The sequence below is a fragment of the Monodon monoceros genome, unplaced genomic scaffold, assembly GCF_005190385.1.
Source record: "Monodon monoceros isolate NGI ecotype Baffin Bay Population unplaced genomic scaffold, NGI_Narwhal_1 Super_Scaffold_9, whole genome shotgun sequence".
Classification (NCBI taxonomy): domain Eukaryota; kingdom Metazoa; phylum Chordata; class Mammalia; order Artiodactyla; family Monodontidae; genus Monodon; species Monodon monoceros.
Window position 1 is genome coordinate 36,861,276 of NW_021703786.1, and position 13,934 is coordinate 36,875,209.

The 13,934-nt window shown below is 51.5% G+C and overlaps 1 protein-coding gene across 4 annotated transcripts in view; it reads left to right on the top strand.

Moving 5' to 3' along the window:
* PRKCA (protein kinase C alpha) overlaps nucleotides 1–13,934 on the top strand; it is a 371,195-nt gene that overhangs the window by 281,948 nt on the left and 75,313 nt on the right. For all 4 annotated transcript variants that reach the window (XM_029212920.1, XM_029212921.1, XM_029212922.1 and 1 more), the window contains 3 exons: nucleotides 11,660–11,816; nucleotides 12,887–13,021; nucleotides 13,265–13,361. In XM_029212920.1, coding sequence (XP_029068753.1) covers nucleotides 11,660–11,816; nucleotides 12,887–13,021; nucleotides 13,265–13,361 — 389 coding nt within the window. The remainder of the gene's footprint in view (nucleotides 1–11,659; nucleotides 11,817–12,886; nucleotides 13,022–13,264; nucleotides 13,362–13,934) is intronic.

Here is a 13,934-nt window from a genome sequence, read left to right on the forward strand (position 1 = left end):
CCGTGCCAGGTACCCCTGAATCCCTCTCAGTCTCAGCTTCCCCGTCTACAGACTGGATTCCAAGTAGGGTTATTATGGGGGTTTTAATATGTCCAAAGTTCTGAATGTTTCATCAGGCACAGACTTGTGCTTAAAATACAGTTTTAAACTTACCATAGTTTTCAGAGTAAAAAAAAAAATCAGCTATACATATTTCTATTAATGGAATTTGAACCTTGTAGGAGAGGAGAAAAATCTTTCTCTTTCTACCCTTCCGGCTTCTCGGCTGGGGCTCTGTAATGAAAGACAAATTAACAAAAGAAAAACAAACCCATTTCTTTAATGTAAATGTTACATGACACAGGGGCCTCCATAAGGCAATAAAGACCCAAAGAAACTGCTAAACCGGAGTGTTTTTGTACCAGGTTTAATGAAAAGTGGAAAGTCGTGGAAAAATAAAGGACGGAGGAGATGATCTCAGAGCAGTGAGCTGGGGGTGGGGGTGGGTGCTTCGTGAGGCCTGTCCGTCCGCATCCCTCCCAGTCATTCACCGTCTGGAGATAAGTCATTCACCGTCTCCTCCAGGTCTGGGGAAGGCACTTCTCACATGAGGGCCTGAAGACCTGCTTCACGGGAGACGGGAAAGGTCAGCATCCCCTTCCTGCACCTGCCGTTTCTCAGATTCCTTCAGAGGAAAGTGTGCAGTCTGCCAAGGTGTCCTCTTTTGGGGGTGGGGTGTCCTGAACCCCATCAGCATAAAGCAAAATGACCCATGAACACTAAGAATAAAGAATGGACAGAAATTTATCAGGCGAACAGAAAAAGGGCAGCTGAAGTGGAATTGCCCTGAGTCAGGAAACGAGGCACCTGGATGCAAAAGGCTGTATTTCAAAACGCGTTGGGAATCTCGAGCAATTGAAAGTGCAGGCTTGTTGCAGGAATTCCCAGAAAGTTGAATGTGACAAAAGAGATGGCCTGATATCAACAAGCAGAAGCCACTTGATCCAGTGGAGAAGGGATGGCTCATTTCACGAATGCTGTTGGGAAAGTTGTCTAAACATTTGGAAGAAAAAAGGAAATTAGATCTTGCCTCACACTGTACACCAGAATAAATTTCCAATGGATTTAAAAGTTGAATATAAAAAAAGAAACAAAATAATAAAAGAAAACATAAGTTAATATTTGGCTAACCTCAGAAAAGGCAAGGATTTTCTGAAGGTGAAAGGAATGGAAGAAATAAAAAAGGAAATTTTTGACAGATTTAACTGTATAAAAACTTAAGCTGCTGTGTTTCTAGAAGCATGAAATCTAAATGGAGTTTGCTGCAAACATGACAAAGGGCTGTTACCATTCCTTCATGTCTGAAGAACTCTTCTGACCTGGTAGGAAAATTCTTTAACACCCTATAGGAAACTTGAACAAGGAGGAAATCAAAGAAAAAGAAACACTAATGGCCCAATAACATAGGGGAAAAAAAACCCTCAAAAATAACCAAGGAAGCCAAAATTACGATGTTATTTTAAACTTCTGTCCCCACAAAAAAGAAATATTAATGGCCAAATAACCATTTCGGGGAGGGGGGAGTTAAACTTCAAAAATAAAGGAGGCACAGTTACAGGGTTATTGTTAATTTTTATCCCCCCACCCTTCGTAAGACCTCGGTATGACTTTGGGGGAGTGATGTGGCAATACGTGTCAGCGTCTTGAATGATTTTATTCCCTTTGATCCACTTCTAATAATAATAATGTAGCCTGAGGAAGAAACCAAATTCAGATGGATATTTATGCATGAAGATGATCTGTTGCCATGTTATTTATACAAAGGTGAAGAATTTTAGCTATATAGATGGCCTGAAACAGGGAATTGATCAAATAAATTATGATATAGCTGGAAAATGGGGTGTCAGGCATTTAAAATGCTTTCAAAACAGGCCTTGTTATGTTATAAAGGTAGTTTCTAGAACTGTGTTCCTAGATAGAAATTCTATAAAAATAAATATTTCAGTATAGATATATGCAGAGCAAAGAGCCCAGCAGTAAATGTGCCAACAGTGGCGCTCTTTTACAGTGGAAGTATCTGTGATGTTAATTTTCTTCTTTATACTTTTATGTATTTCAGTTTTTGAATGATGAGTATATCCATTCTTCTCGTAATAAGGAAAATAAGTGTTTCTTAAAACCTTCTGACATGGTTTATACAGAATCATTTGGGGCTCTCATAACCTAGAAAATATTATTTCTCTCACAACCAGATTCCATTTCCTTTGGGAACATCGGGGTTATAGAACTTTAATAGCAATTATTTTCCACTAACCGGAAGAAGGAAAGTAGTGAAATACTTATGATTCTTTTCCAAGGACAAAAAGTTGCTTTTTCTCTTCTCACACCAAACTCCTCTAGGTTCTCTTTCATAAGTTTTGTGGGATTTTGGTTGAAGAGTTGCTGACTCGAGTTTCCTGGCATTGAATGCCACTGGATTTCCTGGGACAGAAATTACATTCTGACCACCAAATAGTGAGTCTCACCAGTGAAACAGGACGTTCAGTGAATGGGTCCTGAAGTGGGAGATGGTGAGGGTCCCAGAATCCGGATGTATGTACCAGTGGGGGAGGGCTGAGCAGCTGTATTTTTAGTGTAGCTCATTTTTCTTGCCTTTGTCTTTGGCCATAACGGAAGCAAATAGGACAAAACATGTGGGTCACATTTTCTTAACATGGAAGAGATCAGATCCGGAATTCTGTGGGTTTTGACACAGACGCTGTCAGCAGACTTGACGCATTGTAATTAGATCAGATGGAGCAAAGCAAACAGCACCAGGAGCCCAGTTTGTTCGCAGAATCACAGTTTTGACTGTTACCCAGTCAGAAATGGCTCATTGTGGCTGATGACACCTTTGCATTTTATTCCTGAAATCCAGAGATGTTCTGCACGCGAATGGCCCTTTCCCGAGTGTAAGTGGTCCTTTCCGGTATGTTTCCCCTGAAATCTGGGGCCATGTCATGTCCTTTAGCCTTTGTGGCTCAGTGACCCTTTCTTCAGAGCAGTTAACGTTTACTGAAAAGTGCCCGCCTCCTTTTGGCCCGGCTTTATTCTCCATTGAAAAGACCTGTGAGGTTTTTCCTTGTCCGAGAGTCCCTCCAGATGGACGCGTTATGAACTGCAGCCCAGAGAAGCGGCGTTTGCCAGCGTTCCAGAGTCTGCTTTAGCTTCTCAGCCCAACGAGGATCCCCGGGGCTCTCGCAGGTTGTGCTGACCAGGTGAGGGGGACACCCAGGTGGGGCCTGGTGCAGCCCCTGCTCTCGAGTTGCTACGAAGTCTGTGGAGATGAAGTTCCGGTGGGCGGGGGAGGGAAGGTCCGAGAAGATGGGTGTGGTGCCCAGGTCAGGGCTGTAGCCCTGGGAGGGATGGATGGAGCGTGGACCCCGGGTGGCCCAGGGTATAAGGGTGGCGTGGAGATTCGACGATTTAGGAAACAGTTACTGAGCGTGTGTCGCGGAGCTCCTCTAGGCAGTAGGGCTTCAGAATCATTAGGAGCAAAATGACGGGCCTCCTCGGCGTGGAGGGAGTATCACGGCGGGGTTAGCGGTAAGCGTGATGGGTTGGGTGCGGTTAGCTGTTTAACAAACTTAACAATCCACCCGTCAGGACCGGGGCCAGCTCCAGTCTTGCCAGGTGAATGTGGAACCGGGTGTGGAGTGTCCCTAAAACTGAGATAGAAATGTCAAAGTAAACAACAGAGAATGGAGGCTGTGGACCTCTTTTCTAGGTTGGGAGCCTTAAAACTGCCGTGTCACTCAAGCTGTGATTGAAGATCTCTCTGTCCCGATTCGTTCGTGAGGGAGTGACGTGGCTTTTGTGTGTCCTTGCTAAAGCGCCCTAGTGACCGGTCCCACGAGTCCCCATCAGCTCCCCATCCAGCAGATGCCCATCCTTCACTGTTGGAGAAATGACCTTCTTCCGCCAGATCAAGCTCGGCCACTAGGGGCACCCGTGAGTTCATGGAGAACCGCGCAACCTGTGGGCAGCCTGCCCCACCAAGGCCTCCCTCCCGTCCAGGAGCGGTCCCAGCCCGTCCTCACTGCCCATCGCGAGGGCTGCTCCGGACCCCTGCCCGCCCCCGGCAAAGTAGGAGTCCCCCCAGAGGGACACTCCCTCTCCCTTAGACGCAGGTCCTGAAGGGTGTGGAGAAAGGAAGGTCCCTCTGTCCTTGGGGCACTGGCTCTGAAGGCATCCAGTAAGGATCCCCAACCCAGGGCCCATGGGTGCCCGAAAATTGTCATAAGACTGTAATCCTGTGTTCAGGGAGCTTGTGGCTTAAAGAGAAGGAAGACGGGCCCAGGGTGCTGTCAGGTGGCCGTGTCACCCAGCACCGTGGACACCCGTGTGCGCCAGGGAGGACTCGGGCGCTTTCGCCCTCTGCGCCCGCCCCTCGTGCCAGCCGAGCCTGCCCTCGCCCTGCCTCCGCGGCGACCTCCTGGGCCACCCGACGGCCTGTGGCCTGGCGGGTCCTGGCCCTTCCCGGGGCCCCGAGCTCCACCTGGGACCTGCCCACACCGGCCGGGGCTCATCCCCCCGACGGCTCAAGGAGCTCAGATCCCGGCCTGCTGGTAGACAGCTTGGCCGCCCCCCGAAACACCTCGTGCGAAGGACGTTCGGTACATCCTGTTCCGGAAGCAATCTGTCACCCACCAGTCTCCCCAGCAGAATTTGCCACGAGTTCTGGCTTCTGGTGCAGAACTGACAGACTCTGAGACACGGCTTCTCCTCTTGCAGCATCGTCAGTGGAGGCCCGAAGGAGAGGCAGAAACAAGCCTTGGGAACAGGGTGTCCTTCCTAGTTCCGTGACCGGGGAAGGAGCTCTCTGGTGGGGCTGGGCTTCGGAGCTGCTCGGCCTGGTGGGAGGGCTTTTCCCCTTTTTCTATCTGATGCAGCCCATCGGTGCTTGAGACGCTCCTGAACGAGGCCCCCCTGGGCTACCGGGAGGGAGACTTTCTCAGCAGGACAAGCCCTTAGCTCTGCGAGCCCAGGCCGATGGAGTGGGAAGCCCAGGGGCCTGTCCGTGCTGGTCGCTCCTCCGGTGGATCCGCTGGTTTGCATCCAGGGATTCCTTTAAAATTCCCGCTTCCAGAGAAGCTGTTGCCTGATTCCAGAATGGCCCCATTGATGCCTTATCACGCTCACTGTTTGCACTTGGGTGTGACCGGGCTGGGGGGAGGGGTTGGCAAATTGCAGCAGGTCAGGGCCCCCAGGAGGCTGCAAATCTGGTTTGTCTGGGAGAGCAGACTCCTGTGCAGACCTAGAAGCCTCCTGCAGCCTGGGCGGGGAGGAAGCAGGCATGAGTACACGCGAGAGGTGTCGGCTCCCGAGGTTCTAGGACAGGACGTGAGAAACAGAGGACAGAGGTGAACTCTGGTTCCTGTTAGGGGACACGCTGTCTCTCCTCAGCCCCAGCCCAGGACCCTCCCAAGCTTTAGGATGAGGTCAGAGTTCACAGGACGAGGTCAGAGTTCACAGGGCTCAGGAGGAGCCAGAAGGGCCCAGAGGCTCCTCTCCCGGGTCAGTCTCTCCTCAGACATTCGCTGTGTCGGTGGTGGTGGTGGGGGGGGGCTTGGCTCTGTGTCAGGGATCCATGAACTGTGGCTTGAGGGCCGGATCTGGCCCACAGCCTGTTTCTTTTAAATAAAGCTTTATTGGCACACAGCATCGTTCCTGCGTGTGGGTGGGCAGAGCGTCCCCTCTGGCCTCCTCAGTGTCATGAGCGCTGGATGCTTTCGGGCCCCAAGTCTTGCGGACACTGTGGTCTCGGTCCAGGCGCTGGCCTGTCAGTTCTTAGGCTGATGTCAGCCTGTCCCAGAGGCCCAGCTGTAGAGACCACTTAGTGACCAGAACACCCCAGCGCACTAAGTGATTTTAGAATTGTGCCCTGGAAAGCACTGCACTCACATCTTTTAATCCAGTGCCACAGCCGCCTTAGTTAAGGTCAAGGCACCAAAGCAGAAACGGAGTCGTACAGCTTTACTGTCCTTCCCACCAGCCCCTCTGGGCCACGTCCACAGCTCAGCCTAAGTGTGTTCACTTAACCCTCCACGCTCGGCCGCCTCCCTCCTTCCAGTGGAGGCCTCTGTGGCCTCTGCTTCCTCCCCATCGTCTGGGAGAAGCCGAGGCCAATTTTACTACCTCTCCCCTGGGACTTCATCTGGACCGAGTCAGTTTTATCCAATAACAAGGGAAAGCTGGCTTTTACACAATTGCTAGCCATCCCCGGCCTGGCCGCTGGTTGGCTTTATGTAGCAAGCAGGTTGTAACACCTCTCTCTGCCTCTGAGTCCCCGTCTACAGGTGGGCTTGCGGCAGTGTGAAGAGCTCACACCAGCGCCTGCCGCGCAGTGGTCTCCCCAGGAACGCGGTCCCTTCCCATCGCCGCCATGTCCACTAGCTTCCTGGGAAGCAGAGAGTCAGGGACCAGCTACACCCTGCATGCCATGTGGTCAAGGCCAGCCGTTCTCAATGGAGAAATGACAGACCACGCACACCCCCAGACCCATTTCCGCCTTCTTGCTAAAGGCGAATCTCTTAGGAATGAAATAACCCATCAGATCTCTCTGTTGTTAAACAGACATTCAAGTGCGATCGTATTTTTATAAGGAATTAACTTACAGGTCTAGAGCTCTCTGATAATTCTCAGAATTAATGCTCTATGTTTGAGGACATGGCTCACGGATTTGGGAGCCTCCATCACTCTGCTGCCTGATGGCAGACGACTCCAGGTTCCCTTCCATGACCCCAGACCCCATTCCAGGATCACGTGTCCACAGACGCTGACCCCAGCTTCCATTCCCTTCCATGACCCCAGACCCCATTCCAGGATCACGTGTCCACAGACGCTGGCCCTTTGCCAGTTTTCTGCCCTTGCCTGTCCCCCCGGCATGTTTGCACGCACGTCTCTTTTGCTCTTGGTAACTTTAAACGAGGAAGAGTTTGTGGGGGGTTTCTGGTAGTGTCGGAAAACATAACTTTTGCTTTTCCTTGCTGTGGGGTAGGATTATAGCATCTTGTTTACTCTTGCCTTTGCTGTGGAGCGAGATTGGAGGTGGCAGGGGCTCACAGGGTCCGCACACACTCCACAGGCCTGCCGTTCACAGCAAGTCCCTGTTCTGAACCTTTGTGCTTGTTGTTGGCTTTTTAAACAGATGCCACGAGCAAGCATGCTCTTAGAGGCAGGAAAGAAGGCGCTGAAAGCAGAGAATTATTTTCTAAAGCAGAACAGATCATTTGAAGGGCTGCGTGGTCCTTGAATCGGAAGGCACCTCTTTGGGCATCACCGGTGTCCCCGCCCAGATGTGAACTCTGTGATGGACAAGGTTGCTGTGCGTCAGTGACGACCAGTCCAGTCCGCGGGCGCTGGGGATGCAGCTGTGTCCTTGACAAAACTTATGCTTTGTAAGCCTTCAGAGCCTCCCCTTGCCCCGTGCCCGGCCGGAGTGCCCTAAGGTGACCTCAGCGTGAGGTTATAAACCCCAGGGAGGCAGGCAGGTGGGACGGGAGGGGGCTCTAGGTGGGTTCGGGGGTGTTGGCTCTTATGTTAGGTGACGAGGATGAGCTCAGGGGTGTCTGTTGTATTGTCACACTTGATAATTTACGCTGCATATATTCTTGGGATCAAGAGACCATCTGGACCATTCTCTGAATGGATCAAGGATTGCATGGAATTGGGGTTTTGTTTTTTGGGTTTTTTTTAATCCCAAGCTATTTTGGAACAACTAAGAGCTGACTATTGAACTTTGGCCTGACCCTGAGGTCTGGAAACTCCATGCTCTATGAACTGTCCTTTTAGTAAGCTTGGTTTCTTTACCCTGAGGAGACAGCCCTGCTTCCTGGACTGGACATGAGGGCCAGGTGGCAGCGGTGGTGGTGACGATGATGTTAGAGGTAGCAAACACTGTGTAACACGAGCAGTGATGGCCAGTGCTTAGGCCACAGCTCACACACGCCAGGTCCCCTTCTCTATACTTTACATGTATTAGCTCACTTAATCTTCACAGCAACCCTATGAGACAGACGCTGTTATGGTTCCTGTTTTGCAGATGAACAAGCTGAGAAGTGGGGTAACTTGTCCCGAGTCATACAGCTAATCAGCATTAGAGCAAGGATTTGAAGCCAGCTGCCCACGCTCCTGGCCGCTAAGTTATCCTGCCCCGAGCGCTCAGCCACCGCCTGCAGCCTCTGGCCCGCACGGTGAGCCTGACCGTCACTGTGCACCTCAGCTGGGCCTCGGGCAGCCCCTGGCTACGCGCCTGTGGGCACGGCTCGCCTCCCTGAGAGAGCCTGGCGGCCACCCCTCCTGCCCCCTGTCCTGCATCCTCACCTCCGCTTCCCCATCAGGCAGGTGCTCGGCAAAACCCCTGGCTCCGTTCCTAAGTGTTGGCTGTTCCGTCTACGCTGGGACACCTCCGAGGTAGACTCCCCAGTCTGGCGAGGGCTGTCCGGTCCAGAGCTCACGTGAGCCTCTCCCCATACGCCTGGACACTTAATTCAGAACTCACATGTCCCGGGCTCGCCTGGCCACCTGTATCAGGCATCTCTGGGGCGCCGTGGAGGTATTTCTCGATCTCCATCATCTTATTTGAATGGATTTTGTCCAGAAGGGATCTCTTACATTATCAGGAAATCATGGAATCTTTCAACCCCATGCTGCTTTTTCTCAAGGCTGGGCTTGACATCCAGTCCTTTCAAAATAGGCACCTCAAGCCAAAAGATGGTCATATAATTATATTCTATATTTCTGTTAAAGTTCTGGAGTGACAGCAGACGTTCACTCTGAAACAGCGAATGCCAAGGCGCCACACAGTTCTTCACAGCAGAAGCTCTCAGGCCAGTTTCTGAACGCCTAAACGTTCGGGGTTGTGCTCTGCCAGAAACCTGCATCAACAACAACAAGGATAATAATCATTATTGGGTTCTCGCTGTGTGCCTGTCACTGTTCCAAGCACTCTACATGTAGGAACGTATATAATTCTCATAATTTTCCAGATGAGGAGACCAAGGCACGGGAAGGTTAAGTCTATTGCCAGGGTTACACGGCCACAAAGCAGCAGAGCCAGAACCCAAACACAGGCGGCCTGGTCCCCGAGCCCACATTCCAAGCAGATGGGACCCCGAGCTGGTGGCTCCCAAGCCCGATTCAGGTGTCCGGGCAGGTGGGCTGTTCTCCACTACGCTAAGAAATTGAAATTTGGACCCAGTGTCTACTTGGGTGACAGTTGGAATTGATGACTGTTTTCAACTTAAATGATAGTATTTCAGTAGGAAGCTCACAGCTTTAATCCCGTCAAGACTTTGACTCATCACCATTCAGAAGACATAGGCCGTAGATGACTGTGTGTGTGCCGGCCGTCAGGACTCTCACTCTTGGATGGAAAAGCCGGGGCCCACACTCATTCTGCACCTGGCAGGACTCTTGGCAGCCTTGACGGTTCCTCATTAGTTCATCTGGGATGCAGCCTCCGTGTTAGACGTTCCGGAGCTTTGTTCTGCCTTTTAAAAAGCGTCTGGTTCTCATTCCAGTGATCAGTTGGAGAGAACCTTTGGCCCTTCCATTCTCCGTGGGAGAACTTCATTTCTATGCTCAAAGTTTTCATCTTTTGTGATACTCGGGTTGCTGTTTTATTCTGCGTTGCGTTAAAACCTCCGTGAGCTTGGGGGAATTCTCAGGTGTCCAGGGCCCCTGGGACCTCCTACCTCACTGAAGATTTTGAAATTGTGGGCAGAGGGATGAGGCCGAAACACTGCGTCTGGGGCGTCGTACGTGCTCACGTCGTGCAGTCTTTTTTCTCCTCCACCATTTTCCAAGTATAAGTATAAGTATAAGTCATTTTATATACGTTATTTCATTCTCCCAACAGTCCTGTACCCCTGGAAATATGCCCCTGTTCACTTTTCTAGATGAAGAAACAGAGGCTCATGAACTTAAGTTTCCAGTACTTGGGGTTACACGATAGAGGTGGGCTTTGGAAGCAGGTTGGCTGAGCTACAGATCCTGGGGTGCGTACTTGATTCTGTCTGTCCCCTGCCAGCTGGATGAGGTTAGGTACTGTCTCACGGGGAAAAATCCTTGGAGGGCGTAAGTGGTGTACGAGAAACACACGGCCGGCTTCTCTGTGGCTTGTCGCCCTGAGGCAGCTCACTGCCCCTCAGACCATTAGAATACGGTCCCACCTGTCACCTTCCGGTGCCAAGGCTTCCAGGCAAGGAAGGTGACAGCACTCAGCGTGTCCCCGGGCGTTCGGGCAACGCTCGTCTGTGGTTTCTGCCGTTAGGGCTCTGCCCGGAGACCAGTGTCTTTAGCACCCTTCCATCCCCCTCTATCCCTGCCCACTGCCAACGGTAGCACCTTCTTCTGAAATTCTTCCAAACCCCTCATTTAACAGTCAAACTAAGCTGACTACCTATGCTAACGGGCTGGAGCAGTGGTCTGCCAGCTTTCCCACAGAATCACCCAGAGGCTTGGTAAACACAGGTCACCTGACCGCACCCCCCTGCCCAAGTTCTGACTCAGCCGGTGATGCTGACATTGCTGGTCCAGGAGCTGCACTGTGAAAGTCGCTGGCCTAGAGATCCTGGTCCCAGGTGGATGTGTCCCCATGGCATCCAGCTCACCAGGGGCCCCGATGATGGGAGATTTCAGCCACGTTGGGGAAGAGGGTGAGGAAGACCTCGGTGTGCGGGCTCCGGCCTCTGTCCCTTCTTATCAGAGTGATGGATGATTGACGGGCAGGGGCTTCAGCCCTCGCACTGTCACGAGCCTCCGCCAGCTGCACCTCTGAGCCTGCCTTCCTCTGCGGGAGAAGCAGCCTTTCCTCCTGGTTATTTTGCGTTTGCATACGAGTGCTTCTTCATCTAGAATATACGTTGGGGTCACCTGGAGTCTTAGGAAACGCTTCAGAGTCTGAAATTCTGGAGTGGGGCCTGTGAGTCTGTGTGTCTCCTCGGTGCCCAGGTGCCACCCCAGGTGCTGCTGGAAGGCGGGCCTGCCCTTGGTGTCAGGCTGTAGCCCCTGTGAGGCACCTCCTGCGTTACTGCCTGTGCACTGGTAGCTCTAGCCCCTGTTGCACAAGGGTTCACCTGGAGAGCGTCTAAAAACTTGCCCCCACCCCGACTAGAGATTCTAAGTTAGCTGTGAGCGTTGGAATTTTCAAACCCCCTCCCACGCGATTCTAACATACAGCCAGTTTAGAAACCACCAGCCTTTGCAAAGGAAAGAGATGACTTCCAGGCGTTCAAGTGCCGCTGGGCCGTGGACTAGTCTGCCGGTTGCTCGGGTGGGGAGGTGGCCAGTTCCCCCAGAGGGGGCTGCCAGTGGCCCCTGGGGATCTCATTACGATGCAGATGCTGCTTCACGGGTTTGGGGTGTGACCCAGGTGTCACAGGTGCTGCTGGACCAGGCTGATGCCGAGTCTCAAGGCTTGACCACAGGGGCCTCCCCAACACCCGTTACCCCTGGCCGGGGTGGCGGTGGGCAGCTCCTCTCGTGTTGAGGGTCCGAGGCTCTTGATCCAAACCTCCTCTCCTTTCAACGCCATCTTGACGTCTCTCGATCAGCTGGGTCCTGATGCAGGATGCCCGGCAACGAGGGTCTGTTCTAGTTTTGTAACATTGGATCTTTCTTCCTTCTCTCTTCACAGTACGAGATGCAAAAAATCTCATCCCTATGGATCCAAATGGGCTTTCAGATCCTTATGTGAAGCTGAAGCTTATTCCTGACCCCAAGAACGAAAGCAAACAAAAAACCAAAACCATCCGTTCCACACTGAACCCCCAGTGGAATGAGTCCTTTACGTTGTAAGTTGAATCCTCTCTTTCTGATGGCTTTCCTCCCCAACATTGTTAGCAGTGATGAGCTGGGCTTTATAAACGTCTTTAAACATTGCTTCATCCCTAAGCCCTTCTCCTGTGGCAGCTAGAGAGGTAGCTGTGGTCACCCCTGTCTGATGGAGAGAAACTCGGTTTACCAAGACTTACATGACGCAGGCCCCAAATTACCGTCGGTAACTTCTGTACAAAAAAATTCTTTTACGTTACAGATGATATAAAAATGTATAGTGTGTCCCACCTCTTGATGGACTTAGGGTTTTTTTTAAGGGTTACAGGAGGGTGTAGGTAAGAGTTTAAACAATAATTTTAAAAACATGGAGTAAGTGAGTACCACAGAAGCTGCTGTTGCCACTGAAATGGGAAGATCATCCTTATGTCTAAGCAGGGAAGACTTCCTGGAGACGGTGCCATTTAAAGTGGATGTGAAAGGAATGTGAGGAATTCAGAGGCAGAGATGGGAGGAGGGAAAGAAGGGAGGAGGGGGTGGCATAAGCAAGTCAGGAGCAAGAAGGCACTGAGTGCAGCTGAGCACAGCAAGAGGTCCTCTTTGTAGAGGAGAGCACAGGAAGCATTTGTGCACAACCAGAAGGGAGCTGTCTAGGATATAGATCAGAGGCTGTCCAGCTTTGCTCTGTGAGGGGCTGGCTGGTAAATAGTTTAGACCTTATGGGTCATACAGTCTCTGTTGCAGGTACACAGCTATGCTGTTCTAGGTTCAGAGCAGCCATAGACAATATGTATCTCAACAAACGGCCATGACTGTATTCCAATAAAACTTTATTTACAAAAGCAAGCAGTGGGCCTGATTTGGCCCTTGGCTCATAATTTGCTAACCCCTAGTCTAGAGCCTCGTTTGCCAAGGGGCTGGTACTTTGTTGATGATGGGGAACCCCAGGAAGAGAATTGAATACAAGATTTTTTTGAATCTCAGGCTCAGATCATGAGCATGCGACATCTCCCCCAAAATCATGATCAAGATAACCGTGTGTGTGTGTGTGTGTGTGTGTGTGTGTGTGTGTGTGTGTGTTCTTTCGTAGCAAATTAAAACCTTCAGATAAAGATCGACGACTGTCCGTAGAGATCTGGGACTGGGATCGAACAACCAGGAACGACTTCATGGGGTCCCTTTCCTTCGGAGTCTCGGAGCTGATGAAGATGCCGGCCAGTGGATGGTGAGGAAGTCCGAGCGTGTCTGTGTGAGCCAAGGGTTAACTGTCTGGAAATATTAGCACGACTAGAGATTCCGGAAACGGGCCGGTTTAAGTCCAGAGTGACTGTTGATCACGAAGTTACCTGGGTACCATCTCCCCGGGGGATGCATTTCAGAAACAGCTGGACTAGAGCCTTGGGGTGCGGGGTGAGCCTGGGTGGTGCCAGTGTGGGGCTCACCCCCTCCTCCCCCCTGTCTCTGAAAGGTACAAGTTGCTGAACCAAGAAGAGGGTGAGTACTACAACGTGCCCATTCCAGAAGGCGATGAGGAAGGCAACGCAGAGCTGAGGCAGAAGTTCGAGGTGAGGAGACAGCGCAGCGGCTTGACCACCTTTCCGCGTAGAAAACTCCACTCCAGGAAGGGCCAGGTGTTTGTGACCCCGTGTCTGGAAGGCAGACCGTCATTTAAACGCTAATCTTGTGCTTTATGTAAAGCGTGAACGTTGCGCGATCACCTTCCTTTGCAAGCTGTTGACATTCTGTGGCTTTGATCGTTTAGGGACAGGAGATTGGAAACAGCCCAGAAGTGAGTGTGGTTGGTTCCTGTTTAAGGAATCGGTTTGGCATCAGCGGGGAGACGGCCCGGGTCTAGCCTCCTCCAGGTGGGCAGGAAGTCACCTGGGCCTTAACCTGGGAGGCTGTTCAGCTGTCATTATCAGGCCAGAAGCTTAATTTTCGCTGCAGATCACTGGGAAGGGCAGCTCCTTCTCATCCTCCCCCTGGGTGCGTGTCTGCCTCTGTCCCGGTTTTGTCACCTGCCACCCCGACTTCCCTCTCTCTCCTCCTGTCAGTCCCTGCTTCTCACTACTTAGCAGACGTCTCGGCCTTTCCTGAACGTTCTTTCCTCCAGGCATCCGCCTTATGTTCCAAGTCAC